This window comes from Diaporthe amygdali (genome assembly GCF_026229845.1).
Source record: "Diaporthe amygdali strain CAA958 chromosome Unknown NODE_38_length_435494_cov_65_447576, whole genome shotgun sequence".
In the NCBI taxonomy this organism is placed as follows: domain Eukaryota; kingdom Fungi; phylum Ascomycota; class Sordariomycetes; order Diaporthales; family Diaporthaceae; genus Diaporthe; species Diaporthe amygdali.
In genome coordinates, this window is record NW_026517058.1 from 133,502 (window position 1) to 146,986 (window position 13,485).

Consider the following 13,485-nt stretch of genomic DNA (forward strand, 5'->3'; position numbering starts at 1 on the left):
AATGAAGGTTTTCCTGTAGGTACCCACCAACACGCCTGGAGATGGAGCTGGATTACTTACCTGTTTGATCAGAACTGGCGCAACTGGCTACATCGGAGGCGATGTACTGGCTTCTATTGCAAGACAGTTCCCGACCGCATCGATCACAGCTCTCGTTCGTGACACTGCTAGAGCAAAACCCATCGCCGACAAGTATCCCCATGTCCAGCTTCAGCAAGGGGATCTAGACTCGGCCGATCTCATCGAGGCAACTGTCAAGGAGACCGACGTGGTCATTAGTATGCGTTCACGTCTACTTGGTCCACTGATTTCGGAAGAGTTCTGACAGAAGTTTCAGACACTGCCAACGGCAAGCACATCGGTGTGGTCCACAGTATTGCCAATGGTATACGCAAGTCCCAGAGAACAAGCCATGGTAAGTTGCACGCCGGTCATGTGTCACACCCAAACAGCCGCTGAAATTACGTGCAAACCAGTCTGCTGGATTCAGATCTCAGGTGCAAGCGTCCTCTCAACACCAGATATTATTCACAAGCGCTTCGGCGAGGCTTCCAGCCACAAGTATAATGACTATGAGCAGGTCTCAGAGATCATCTCGCTGATTGAAAGTGCCTCAACGCGCGCTGTCGATCAAGCCATGCTAAGTATTGCCCGCGAGCTGGGATCCCGAGTTCGCACCGCCATCATTTTCCCGCCCATCATTTACGGCCTGGGCCGTGGGCTCGGTAATGCAAACAGCCAACAAATCCCCGGCCTCTGCAAGGTGGCTATTGAGAAAAAGACTGCCGTATATGTTGGGCAGGGAGAGGCCACATGGGGCAACGTGCATGTAGAAGACCTCAGCAATCTCATCACCAAGATAGTGGGCAAGGGGCAGGACAAGGAGTCCGACCCGGAGCTCTGGAACGAGCGTGGTCTCTACTTTGTTCAGACCGGAGAGATAGTATGTACTTCGCTTTCTCCTGTCTTTCGGAGTCGTTTACTGAAAATTTGTCTTGTGTATTCAGTCATGGAAGCGTATTGCCGAGCTTGTATCTCAAACTGCCCAGAAGACGAGTATACAAGCGTCGCCAAAGTCTATCAGTGCCCAGGAGGCAGACACGACCTTTGCCCACGGGAGCGTACTTTTTGGAACAAATGCTGTGTGCGTTCCAGAAAGAGCGAAGAAGTTGCTCGGCTACAGCGCTTCGCAGCATGGACTCGAGGAGGAAATACCTGAGTCGTTCCAGAGGGCCTTGGGCGCGCTGGAGACCTAGCTGTTGCCAACGTAGCATCTAGATAGACAGGCAGTCCCACTGCAATCAAGACAGGAAAGCAGTCACGGGAGTTGCACAAATTCAGAAATGCAGATAAGTTAAATTTGCTCTCGCAGTCGGCCTTTGTTGCCAGAACTACAGCCTAGCCTCCCGGTCTTGCCGGATTGTCTGCCACCCGCGTTTCACTTCACATGCGCGCCTGGCGTGAATATCTAGTGGTTATCTAAGTATCTCTGCAGCCTACCCCGCAAAGATATGCCAGATGTAAGGCGGGGGGTCGGCTATGCGAGTCCTGCCCGGGCTCGCTATCTACATATATATCTCGCTTCCTGTTTCGTCAATTCCAGCCCGAAGAATCGCACGGATTCCCCTTTCGTTACTCTTACCCGACAACGTATCTGCAATCTGGGTTTTTCGATTTCCCCACAAAAAGTCCAGATTGACAGGATACTTCCCCGGCCCCACTTCATCTCGGGCACGTCGGACCCGCCAGACCCAAGCTGCGTCCATGCCGAAAGACCGCGTCGACAGTGCAGTACAGACTCGGCCGAAGCGTTCACGAGGTAGCTGTGCGACGTGCCGGAGACGCCATGTCAAGTGTGACCAGAAAAGGCCAGTCTGTAATACTTGCAGAAAAGCTGGCGTGAGTTGCGAGGGATTCGCAGCTGATGTGCGATGGGCCGCGTCCTCGGGCCAGGCTGCAACGCCAACCACAAGCACCGCCGGGTCTGCATCAGGGGCTGCTCAGCGATCAAGACGACACTTGTATAGTGGTAATGATCTTGCCTCTTACTTCTCATGCTTCTTAATCTTGCCTACTTATCAATACAAGGTTGTATTACGACTGATCCGTGACTCCGCCAGAAATATCCCGAGAGCGCATGAGCCTCGGCCTTGTTGCCAGCTTGGAGACCACCTCTATAGATGGCTGTCTTGCGGAGCTCGATCGCGCCAAGGACCGTCAGGTCACGGTCGGTCCGTTCGGTGTGCTTGACCTTGGCCAGGTCGAGCAAGAAGTAGACTTGCAACCTGTAGCACCGCAGACTGATCCAGGCCTCGCCAGCGACAACACATTCCCGGAGCCGGACACAACTAGCCCTCTCTCCCTTGACACACTTCTCGGCCTCGACAACACCTTACAGTGGGGAGATCTTTTCGACGTGAACCCAGGTCATATCTTCACCACTGATGCGAGTAGACTATGTTTTGACCCTCCGGATTTGTCCGACTCGACGTGGAATTGGCCTGACCCCCTTGAAGCATCGATGCAGATCGACGGCATGGATCAACGCACCCAGCCATCCGGGTCAACTAACTCGGGCTTGAATCGAGTTCCTCCGACTGTGCCTCTGGTCCAGTCACCAGTCGCCAGCCACCACGACGCGGTGACGCCAGAGGTGGCCCAATTCTTGCTGAGTCACTTCCGAGCCAATCTAAGCAGCATCACAAGGACGCTACCGACGGGGCTCAAGTCGCCGTGGGAGATCCTCAACCTGGCTTTTGCGGTCCAGACCTTTGCCGACTTGAATTTTTTCGAGGCAAAGAACCTGACGCACGCGGCCCAGGCAAATTATTATGCCGTGCTCAGCTGCGCGGCGTATCATGCCAGCGCGACCCCATCAAACCGAGGTTGCTCTCCACAGCCTCTCACGGAAGACTTGGCCTCTAATACACTTAACAAAGCCAAGCACCACATGCAGATGTCTCTGAGGGCTGAGGTGCAGGGGAAGTCAAAAGCAAAATACAAGGATCAACTCATGGCCATTCTGATGCTAACAAATCATTCGGTAAGCGCTACAACGAGGGTCTGTATTGATTTTCCGAGTCACTGATAGCCGTCCTCAGATTATCACGGGCAACGAAAAGGACGCGCGTTGTTACATACTTGACGCGGAACGTTTGCTTCGCCTAAGAGGTCTCGCCAAGCGCCATATCTCCAGGCGGGTGCGCCTGTTGCATCATGTCTACACATGGATGCGCATCATAGGCGAGAGCACGTATGTCATCCATGATTACAGTATACATGGGTCGAACATGGAAAGGCCTACTCCCCACCCACAACTTGACTCGTTACAGGCCGGGGGAACTCCGCAACTGCAAGACCCTCAGAATGGGTGCCTGGACGACTTTCTCAGGTTGCAACCACACGCTTCCGATAGCGATCTCGAGATCGAAGAGCTCAAAGAGCACGAGACCGGGCGCCGGGACATTCACCTCGAGGACTCCCGTGAATCTTTAGACACCCTCTACCCCCAGGTCTATGGGATACCCGAGACGTGGCTGAGCCTCGTATCTCAGGTCACAAGGCTTGCTAATCTACTTGACGTGGTGAAGTCCAGACCCAGCTCATCAAGTTTCGATTTGTCAAACTCTCTCCAGAAGCGGGCAAAGTTGCTTGAAGAAATGATCTGTGGCTTCGCATCCCGGCCCACAATGTGCTCTGGAGCGCACCTGTCGGATGAGGAGAGCCAGCGCCAGGCTGCGCACAGAGATGGGCCCAACCCTCACATGCTGCGGGCCTTGAACGCTGCCTTGGAGATACTCTTCTACCGCCGAATCCGTGACCTCCACCCCCGCATACTGCAGGGATACGTTAGTGATGTGATAGATAGCCTGAAAACTTTCGAGATGGCGTTGGAGTCCCACAAGCTCGAAGGGCCTTGCCCGGTGTGGCCCGTTTTTATAGCTGGTTGCGAGGCTATCAGGCCGAGGGACCGCGAGTTTTTCAAGGACCTGACCCAACGCGGCGTGGAGCAATTCGGCATCTCTAGTTTCAAGACTGCCGCTGATATCATGTCCAGGGTCTGGGAAAGACGCGATAGGCCCTTGGACGATCCGGGAGCCTTGAACACCCCTAGATCAGGGGCCCTTTCCCGAGGCTCGACCAAGCTGCGAAGTGCCTCGCTACAATGGACATGGGTCGATGCTCTGCGCGAGGAAAAGACCACGCTGTTTCTTTGCTAGATCAAATACAGTGAGCTGGCCGTGACTGGCCATGTGTAGTCGTAATTCAAGCTCTTGCGACCTTTCTGAGGCACTGTGGGCTGTGTAATCGAGGCAGAGCACAACAATTGTTCTGTCTTGACCGTAGAGATGGCACGTGGTTGATTTGATAACGTAAAACTGGCCTTTGCACCGCTTCTTTCCTTTTCTTCCGCAACAATCATCGTCTAGGAAGGGACATTTTCTGCCTTGTCCCAGCCATAATCAACTTGGCAGTGCGAAAGCTGAAACCACTACCCCTCCGGTAGGAGAGCAGGCGCTGAAGCCGCGTCGCTGGAAACGGTAAGCAAGACCGGGCGTAGGTGAGTACGGGATGACAGTATATCGCCTTGATCCTCCACTTCTCCGCATTCAGGGGATGATAAGCCGGCGCTATCTTTCCCGATGATAACTTACCCCGGATATGGTCGTGCCCAGACCTTAATCTCGGTGACCATGGTCGAAGGCGGGCACAGCCTAGGGCAGGCTGGCCAGGGCCATGAGGCGGAATATAACTAGACGAGATACGGCCTCGTCGGCTAAGCATGCTGCTACGAGGTCCACCCCTCTCGTTGTTCTCCCTATTCCCACGTTCTCCCAAAAACGTCGAATACCCGCCATGAAGGAGGAAGACACCAAGGCCACCATGGGCCTCCACCCAATGCAGTCCAGGCAAGCCGGTGATGTCGAGGAAGTGAATGGATTTGGCGAGGGCGTCGAAGGTGGACATGGAACACAACGTGGTCTCAAGTCTCGACACGCACAAATGATTGCCCTGGGCGGTACGATCGGGACCGGTCTCTTTGTCGGTTCAGGCCAGGCCCTCCAGATGGGAGGACCATGTTTTCTCCTCGTGGCATACATCATTATGAGTCTTCTCGTGTATGGCATCGTCACAGCCACCACCGAATTCAGCTCCTATCTCCCAGTCCGCGGCAGCAGCGTCAATTACTTTGCCGCTCGCTATGTCTCGAGCAGTCTAGGTTTCGCACTCGGCTGGATGTATTGGTATATCTTCGCCATCACAGTCCCGGCAGAGATTACAGCAACCAGCCTCGTTATTGAATATTGGAATCCACCTGTCCACGTTGCCGTATGGATCACCATCTCCATGGTTGTCATTATCGCTCTCAACTGCTTCCCAGTCAAGGTATACGGTGAAGCCGAATTCTGGTTCGCCTCTCTCAAAGTCTTTGGCCTGATTGCGCTTCTCATCACTGCCCTTGTCATCGTCTGTGGTGGTGGCCCCAATGCTCAGGCCTTGGGTTTCCGATATTGGCATGACCCTGGACCAGTCAAGGAGTACCTGGTCAGTGGCGGGAGCGGCAAGCTGTGCGCTTTTATCGGGACTTGGGTCTTCTCGGTCTTCGCATTTGCCTTTGCCCCAGAGCTGATTGTAGTCACCGGTGGTGAAATGCAATCGCCCAGGCGTAATCTGCCCTCGGCCGGCCGTCGATACATCTACAGACTCATATTCTTCTACGTCCTGGGGTCCTTCTTCATCGGCCTCATCGTCTCCAGCGATAACGATCGTTTGCTGGGTGGAGGCAAGGGCGCAGGGTCATCACCTTGGGCTATTGCGATTAGCGAGGCGGGTATCAGCGTGTATCCTGACATCGTCAACGGCATTATCCTGACATCGGCCTGGTCTGCGGGCAACTCGTACCTGTATCTCTCGAGTCGCGCCCTCTACAGCATGGCGCTCGTGGGAACAGCACCCAGGGTATTTGCCAGGTGCACCAAGAGCGGCGTCCCCTATTACGCTCTTGCTGCAAGCGCATCCGTGTCCCTCCTTGCTTACCTCAACGTTGCTTCAACCGGCGCCGTCGTCTTCAACTGGCTCATCAACCTGATCAATGCTGGTGCCTTTCAGAGCTGGATCGCAGTTTGCATCATCTACTTGCGGTTCCGGAAGGGCACAGAGGTGCAAGGCGTCACTGATCTCCCATACCGGTCCCGCTTCCAGCCCTACATGGCATGGGTTTGCGGAATCACATTCTTCATTCTCATGTTGCTGAACGGGTTCAAGGTATTTGTCGGCGATAATTGGGATGTCTCGAGTTTCCTCACCGCGTATATTGGTATCCCGATCTTCCTGGGGCTGTATTTTGGTCATCGCTTCACTGTCGCCCGAAACGAGCCGTGGTATATTGACGCCAAACTTATGGACCTTGTAAATGGTATGGATCAAGTGCTTGCTGCAGAGACACCGAAAACCACACCCAACGGATCGAAATTCAAGGTGCTCTCGCGCATTTTTGGATGACCATTTTGAGAGTGTGTCTCACAGTTGAGGGTCTAGGCTCTGATATTCCAAGTAATGATAGCTATACCTAGATATGGTGCTGGTTAGGGTATTGTGCATTTTCGTAAGGAGCTCAAATATACCACTTTCTGGCCTAATATCCAATGTCGTTTGATATCGTGACCGTGCCCAGGTACATGAGTAGATATCAGATCCACAGCTTCCAGCAGTTGAGATCTTGACACGTGCAGTAGTTTCCATCCGTAAGGTGGATATCATGGTCGTCCTTGTCTCTCAATATCGCCCAGTGACTGCCCAGGAGGTCAAGTTTCTCGACAGGACGGGATTTGGGTTGAGTTGAAGTCATCGCAAAAGTATGGTTCGTCCCATCATTGGCTGGGAAAGGGGAAGGCAGACGCAGCTGGAATGCGTTGTTCCTGCATGACGCAGGGTTGATTGGCAGGGGTAGGGGCGGCTAGGTGAAGGGAGCGCCCCTGGACAGCTACCCCTGCTTGGCCTGTAGCTGCTATGACATGTGTGTGCGGGCATCTTGAGCTGAGCTGACACGGCCTGTCCCACCCACTCAGCGCATCCCACCTCCATTTTGCTTGACATCCTCCTACGTCAACTTGCCAATGGGCCAGTTGCCATTCCACTCTACTCCAAACTCTTGCGACCTCGACTCGCGAGACCCAATTTCGAGGCCAACAACAAAAACATGGCTGTCTACGACTACGTCAGCGGCACGATCGACTCGGCGCGTCGCCAGGCCGACCGCGTCGTGAGCCCTCATGACCGCCAGAGAGCCTATGACAGCGTCCTCAGCTTCGCCCAGGAGCAGCCACTGTTGTTTGTATGCTGTTTCTGCCCCGTCCTCTCTGTTGTACCTTTCTATACCCTGCTGACCGCTCAATGTGCCTCCAGTCCTTCATCGTAGCCCAGCTGCTCCTCTCCCTTGTCCCCATCCTCCTCTTCGCCTCCTTCGTCCTCGGCACCGTTGCCCTCGCGATGTTTACCGCCGTTATATTCTCTCTCTTCTGGATTGGAGTGGCCAGCATCATCCTCGGGTCTACCCTCCTCGTGACTTTCGGACTGGCCGCCTTGGGGTGGTTGTGGTTCGTCGGCACCTACCTGGCCGCTAACTTCGTTTATGGTCTCGTTGCCGGCAACAGTACCAATGCGAACCATGTCGTCAAGTTAAACATGGAGGAGAAATGGGCAAGGATCAATGATAAGAAGTCGGCCGCGGATGAGGACGAGAAGAATGGTCGTGATGTGGTCAAGCGCGAGCCTGGAACCGAAGAGAGCAGTCCAGCAAGTGGCTAGGGACGATTGGGGCGACATATTCGTGACATTATGCTGGACAGAAGATAGTCACACAACCCTTGCGTGGAAATCGACGGGCTGGCTGGGACTGGTCTACTCCCCAGCTCTCAGGCGAGCATGGCTCTAAACAGTGTGCGGGCATATCTCGACAGGCGAAGGACGCAAACATCCATACCCCATTCTTGGAACCCTTCTTGTGGAGATTCGTGGCAAGGCTGTCGTCAAAGTGGTACCACAGCCATTGTTGGCCTACATTGCTTTTCGCCGGTTGGGTCGTTTTGAGCAGGGCGCTTCGGCGGATTCCTATCCAACAAAGTCTACGAAGGTTGCGAGGACCTAGCCATAAATCCCAATTTCTCATAGCACAAGGCCACACAGCTTCGCCTCGCCTCGCCGGGCCGGGTAAGCTGGAAGAGTTGAATCCAGGAAGACTTACATACGGTGTAGCCATACGGACACTTACAGGTCCTGTTACGTTATTGAACAAATACCTGGTGCCTGCAATTTCCTGCCACATGCTTATTTCAATATACGATATCAAGGATACAACGACGTCTGCCGCAATGGAAAGTGTAGTTTTCGCTTCAAACACGATCTCGTCTCGACCGGTGCCTGAATAGCGATCTGTATAGGTAGCGAAGACGATCTTCCCCGTTGAAGTGTTCCGTGGAGGGCTAGCGCACATTGCTGGAAGCCATCAAAGCCTTGAGGTTTGCACTTGGTATTTGAGCCTAGGGAAGGAGGTGTATAAATTAGTCAGCCCCTAAGCAAAAATAAGCACTTGCGTCTCTTGCAGTAGCGCTTATCCCATCCGAAAGAGGGAATTCGCTCGACGGAAGCTGGCGTCATCATGGACGGCCGTGTTAGAATATCGGGTCTGTTAATACTGCTTCGAGCTTTGCAGCGCCTATGGAAGAAACGAGCTATCCCCCTTCAATTTGCATTACAGATTCCTGAAGCACACACCGCCGCCACGGTTTTCCTTCACAAAAAGGTCACTCAATGCCGCAGGTATTAAAGCTGTTTATTGTATCTCAAGGCAGTCAATCACTCTGTTGTCAACTCTACGATATCAATGTCCCAGCGCGGGAGGTCTCACGATCGACCTTTAAAAGCGTGTGAACCATGTCGGGAGAAGAGGCGCAAGGTGCATAAGCAAAATTCTCCCAAATTCTACCAGCTGATTTTCTTTTGAATGACTGATGAGAGGCCCTTAGTTAAGCACAACCAAACGGGTTCTTGCATCCGACATTTCTATCAAATCACCTTGATCCCCAGCTCTGCCGGCTGCTGCAGAAAGATAGCTGGGCCAGCTACTACGCTGCTCAACGTAGGCGCTCCTCTCATGGTGGCGATGACCATGATTACCACACCTTTGGCCTCGAACTCTGCCGGGATCGTGACATTAGGCGGCTGCTCTGGCCAATGAGTCATAACAAGGGGCGCGCTAATGACGTCGACTCCGTGGAAGAAAACTGCATAGTACTCTGCATTATTCTCGAAATGAGGCTGATTGACCGGGTCCGTGAAATTAAGCTGCACGGTCGAGCTGACCGTCACAGACTCAGTCCAGGATGCGACTCCGATCCGCGGCAAGTTCTGCGAGGGGTTGGGGAAAGGCGGATTTGCGTGTGGGCAGCTGCCAGGCACGACGAAGCGGTTGGTAATATCAAGGATCTCGTTCGGATAGGGGAAGACGGTGTCGCTGGGGCCGCCGAAGGGGTCAACACCCCAGACCTCCAGCAGCGACCAAATCTCGTGGCGAGTCTCAACTTGGCTGATGGCTGTCAGCGCGCCTTTTGCTACATCTTCCTTGGCTTCCTGCACGAGACCTATCAGGAAAACCATGCTAGCGATCTCGATGAGGGTCGAGAGAGCGAGGAAGTTGGTGGCTTGGCCATCGAGTGGGAAGTCGTACTCGCACGCGCCTGGTTTGACCGAGGATGGCGAAATCTTGTCCTGGAAGATGCGCAGATGGCCAGCCTCGTTGTCACGGATCTCTGTTACGCGTTGGAGCGTGTTGTTTGGCAGACCAAGCGCGGTGAAGCTGGAAGCGTTGAAGGTTGTGACGGCGAGCTGGTAGAACGAGTAGATGATCCACTCGGCAGCGAAGGGGTTCTGCCACAACGTGTCATCTGGCGCCGGATTGCCGATCGCAGTCGCCGGGATAGGCTTGGTCACATTTTCCGGAAACGGAGGTGCCAGGCCGGTATAGTCGTCAAACAGTTGTGATAGGCCTGGTACAGGTCCGAAGTTTGCATTTGTAGTCTCAGTCTCTGGAGAGGAAGTAGCTGATGGCGCCGGGATAGCCTCGCTAGCCTGCACAACAATGACAGCTGCGAGAGCGCGGATCAAAGATTTACTCATCATGTTGATAAGAGAAGTCACAAGGTAGGAGCTCGCAATGATAACTAAGTTCTCGGGTGGGAAGAGTGTCTGCCTGTTGAGACATTTCAATGTAGCAATTCGTTGAAGGAGACCTCGGTATATATAATGACCACGACGGGGGGCGAGGGAAGACCGGCGAGCTGATTTTGTATTCAATCAAGAGGCTTAGATTTCGACAGAATTACCGCTTCAGGAATAACTGTAGAAATCTAATCAGGCAAAACTTTCCAGGGCTGGTAAAGGAGTTGTCATGCTCCTGGACGCGTTGCTCAAGGCCATAACACAACCACTTTCCAAGAAGGCTTAGCCATGTTCTTGACATTATATTTGGAGAGTGAGCATATCGTAACGGTCGTCGTTGCCTACTTATTCATTCTATTATTGGTTGGATAGCTATTTCTCAATGAAAACCTACGCACCCCAGTCCTTGCTTTTTCCTGCTGTCGTATAATCCATAGGTTAGTCTCCTTCGGGCAATTTGGTCGACGCATGGCGTGCAGGAGAGCTTATGAAATCCAGCCCGTACTGAAGACTCATCGCCCATCCTTGTCACCCCTTCAGTAGCTTACATGCCGGAATTAATTGAGAGATTATATTACTTCGTGATTGCTCTGTCAATTGGCCATATCGAGCGTAAGCAATGCCACTCTGTCCCTCAAGTGACTTGTTGGGTTCCCCTGTTTCGTGCGGCAGGGCGATTGTCGTTTCCGCAAGATCCACCTAACAGAATTGTGGCAGCAGCGTAAGCCAACCAAGCAGAGGTTGCTGTGCTGGAAGAATTGCGAAGCAATTGCAATTGTACGAAGTCGGTTTCGACAGATATATGATCAAGCTTCAGAAAGGTTACGAGACTCGTTGGTGGCTACGGTGGCTTTCTGAAGATGTCTATCTATCAAGATCTGTAATAACCTGCCTCCTTTTCTCTATTCGCACTCTTAATCCTCTGGGAGGATCTCCGTGATGTTGCTCTTGGCTAGTTTGTCTGTTTCGTCCAGAATCTGAATCATTCGCCTATTAATAGGCGCGTTCTGCTCATCATCAAGCGGGATCTGACCCATGTGCTCCATAGAAATACAAACTATCGATTCCATGAGGCGCACGGCCAGCGGGCCAGCGATTCCAACGTCATAAAACGCGGGCGTCTCGTTTACCTCCAGCAGCCATGCGGTCCCGTTCGTGTCAACGAGAAAGTCCACGGCAAACAGCTCGAAACATTTGTTCACCGTGGTGAACTTGTCAGCCATTGTATAAGCAGCTGCACGGAACAGCTCGGCAGAGATGCTACAAATCTGATCAAAAATGCTAGGCTTCCAGTTTCCCGGGAGCAGGTCATCCGGGGCTGCCCAAAAGTCTCTCATTGATTCTTTGTTCACGAAAACATCTTCGTCCTGGAGTGCCGTGTTGGTCAGGGAAGACTTGAGGCTGGGATTTAGCCAGGGCGGCTCGTAGTCCTCCCCTGCTAACAGAGCGAGCATTTCCTTGAAAACATAGACCTTCAGACGACCCATGGAGAGAACGTAGGCTCGCACATGCCACTTTCTCTTCTCCATCGGCGGGATGGAAATAACATATCGCTGAGCCACGAACTCACGTATCTGTGCTGAGGGAATTCTTCCGCCTTCCTTGAACACATACTGCGGCTTGGGGGCTCTTTGGATGCCGCTCTTGTATTTCTCAAGTGAAATTGCGCCTGCAGCCGTGATGAGGACATCCAGTGAGTTCAGACCAGGACTCTTCAGAGTCGGTGAGAAATCATTGGAAATGTCATTCTCCGTATCGTCGGCCGATTTGCCATTTCCTTCCACAGCCCGCTCGCTGAGGTCACTCTCATTATCCTCATCAACTTCATACTCGGCAAGCTCGAGACAGCTTGCCAACTCATCAATAGTGCTGAAGAGGCGAATTCCAGCGCCACAGTCCACCAGAGCTGGCTTCAATATCCACCACTCGCGCTCCTTAGCAGCTCGGAACTCGTTCTCCTCCAGCGAGGACAGCAGCGTGAGATCGTCCGCAGCAGTCAGAGCTTCATCGACATACTCTGCGTAGTCAAGAGACAGGCGCACTGTGAGTGGGACATTGGTCCTCAGGATACTGTCTGGCCTCTTTGCTGCCCAGAACTCAATGACTTTAGAGAGATAATCCTTCCGAGCCAGGGCGTCGCTGTTGGGGTAGGCATTGATGAGTGCCGACTGTGCCGTGTTCAGAATGGCGAAGTTTCGATTTAAAGCCCATCCATCACAGTATTGGAAGACGCTCGATGCATCTGGCGGGAAATCATCAAAGTTGTTGATGAAGACGGCATCTGGCACGAGCTTTCGGATGAATGACTTGAGGTGATCTCCCAGCCAAGGAACCGCGGGATGGATGTACACATGCATCTTGTCTTTGATCGTGGTGCTCGAAATGCTTGTGTCTAACGCGTGTCGATCCATTCCTCTGGAGGGAGCGATGCTTGTCGAGGAATCATGTAATGGGCGGATCTCGGTTTCATAGAGTTGGTCACCAGTTTGGATCGCAGCGTCAACTCTAGTAACGGTTGGCAACGAAGGAGGTCTGCAACCCGTAAGGTGGCGAACTGCATTGGAAGAGCAGAGGTGAACATGATTTTTTCGGACATTTATATGGCAATTCACACTGGTTGGGCAACCTTAGGATCGAGGTGATTGTCACGAAGCTGAGGGAGCCAAGGAATATATCTGCAAGCCAAGCGACAATACTGGATACTCGTTACCTAACAATACCGGACTCATTACATTGATTATTTCCATTAGACATAATCCATTTAATAAACGTAATCCATACCAAATACAGACCGACTCTCACCACATCGTCGATCCTAGTTTAAAGTCTTTCCTTATCGCCGGCCATACCCTTGGAAAACCCGGGTTGTAGTAATTCGTTGTGCTGTCTTTTATCAACCGTCGGACAGGCTTTGATACCGAATTTTACCAAGAAATGCGGTGTTTCTAGAGATTTCGAAACTCGCTCACTCTGTTGCATTCATGTGCGATTTGAAGATCAGACAATCTGTCTCTGCAGTTCGCGGGGCGCCCGGGGGACTCTTGAGGCGATGAAGGAAGTTCGCAGATGGTGTATACCTCTCGTGAAAGTATTTTGATCACGTTATAATCATCACTGAATCCTTAATAGATGTATAGGAAGGAAGAAAAAAGGAAAAGAAGTCAAACAAGCAAATGGTAAAAGTTCTATTTTATATTATCTCATATATGTCCAAAAGATTAACTTTTTAGCGCAATGGCTCCGCTGATCCCAACGGTGTCTCAAGAG

General features: G+C 52.5%; 6 protein-coding genes across 6 annotated transcripts; 4 read left to right on the top strand and 2 right to left on the bottom strand.

The window, feature by feature from the left end:
• Position 1: 1 nt before the first annotated feature.
• J7T55_005294 (uncharacterized protein) lies at positions 2 to 1,256 on the top strand (the record flags this gene model as incomplete). The annotated part of the gene is made up of 5 exons (XM_053133605.1): positions 2 to 15; positions 73 to 278; positions 338 to 415; positions 477 to 943; positions 1,008 to 1,256. The coding sequence occupies 5 exons, from the start codon at positions 2 to 4 to the stop codon at positions 1,254 to 1,256; spliced, it is 1,014 nt and encodes a 337-aa protein (XP_052988480.1).
• An 881-nt stretch (positions 1,257 to 2,137) lies between these two features.
• J7T55_005295 (uncharacterized protein) lies at positions 2,138 to 4,220 on the top strand (the record flags this gene model as incomplete). Its single annotated transcript, XM_053133606.1, has 2 exons — positions 2,138 to 3,043; positions 3,102 to 4,220. The coding sequence occupies 2 exons, from the start codon at positions 2,138 to 2,140 to the stop codon at positions 4,218 to 4,220; spliced, it is 2,025 nt and encodes a 674-aa protein (XP_052988481.1).
• Positions 4,221 to 4,857: 637 nt separating this feature from the next.
• Positions 4,858 to 6,504, top strand: J7T55_005296 (uncharacterized protein; the record flags this gene model as incomplete). Its single annotated transcript, XM_053133607.1, has 1 exon — positions 4,858 to 6,504. The coding sequence occupies one exon, from the start codon at positions 4,858 to 4,860 to the stop codon at positions 6,502 to 6,504; it is 1,647 nt and encodes a 548-aa protein (XP_052988482.1).
• A 697-nt stretch (positions 6,505 to 7,201) lies between these two features.
• J7T55_005297 (uncharacterized protein) lies at positions 7,202 to 7,809 on the top strand (the record flags this gene model as incomplete). Its single annotated transcript, XM_053133608.1, has 2 exons — positions 7,202 to 7,336; positions 7,408 to 7,809. 2 exons carry the CDS (start codon positions 7,202 to 7,204, stop codon positions 7,807 to 7,809), a joined length of 537 nt encoding a protein of 178 aa, XP_052988483.1.
• A 1,257-nt stretch (positions 7,810 to 9,066) lies between these two features.
• On the bottom strand, positions 9,067 to 10,179 carry J7T55_005298 (uncharacterized protein; the record flags this gene model as incomplete). The annotated part of the gene is made up of 1 exon (XM_053133609.1): positions 9,067 to 10,179. The coding sequence occupies one exon, from the start codon at positions 10,177 to 10,179 to the stop codon at positions 9,067 to 9,069; it is 1,113 nt and encodes a 370-aa protein (XP_052988484.1).
• A 953-nt stretch (positions 10,180 to 11,132) lies between these two features.
• J7T55_005299 (ttl domain-containing protein) lies at positions 11,133 to 12,575 on the bottom strand (the record flags this gene model as incomplete). The annotated part of the gene is made up of 1 exon (XM_053133610.1): positions 11,133 to 12,575. One exon carries the CDS (start codon positions 12,573 to 12,575, stop codon positions 11,133 to 11,135), a length of 1,443 nt encoding a protein of 480 aa, XP_052988485.1.
• Between the last annotated feature and the right edge of the window lie 910 nt (positions 12,576 to 13,485).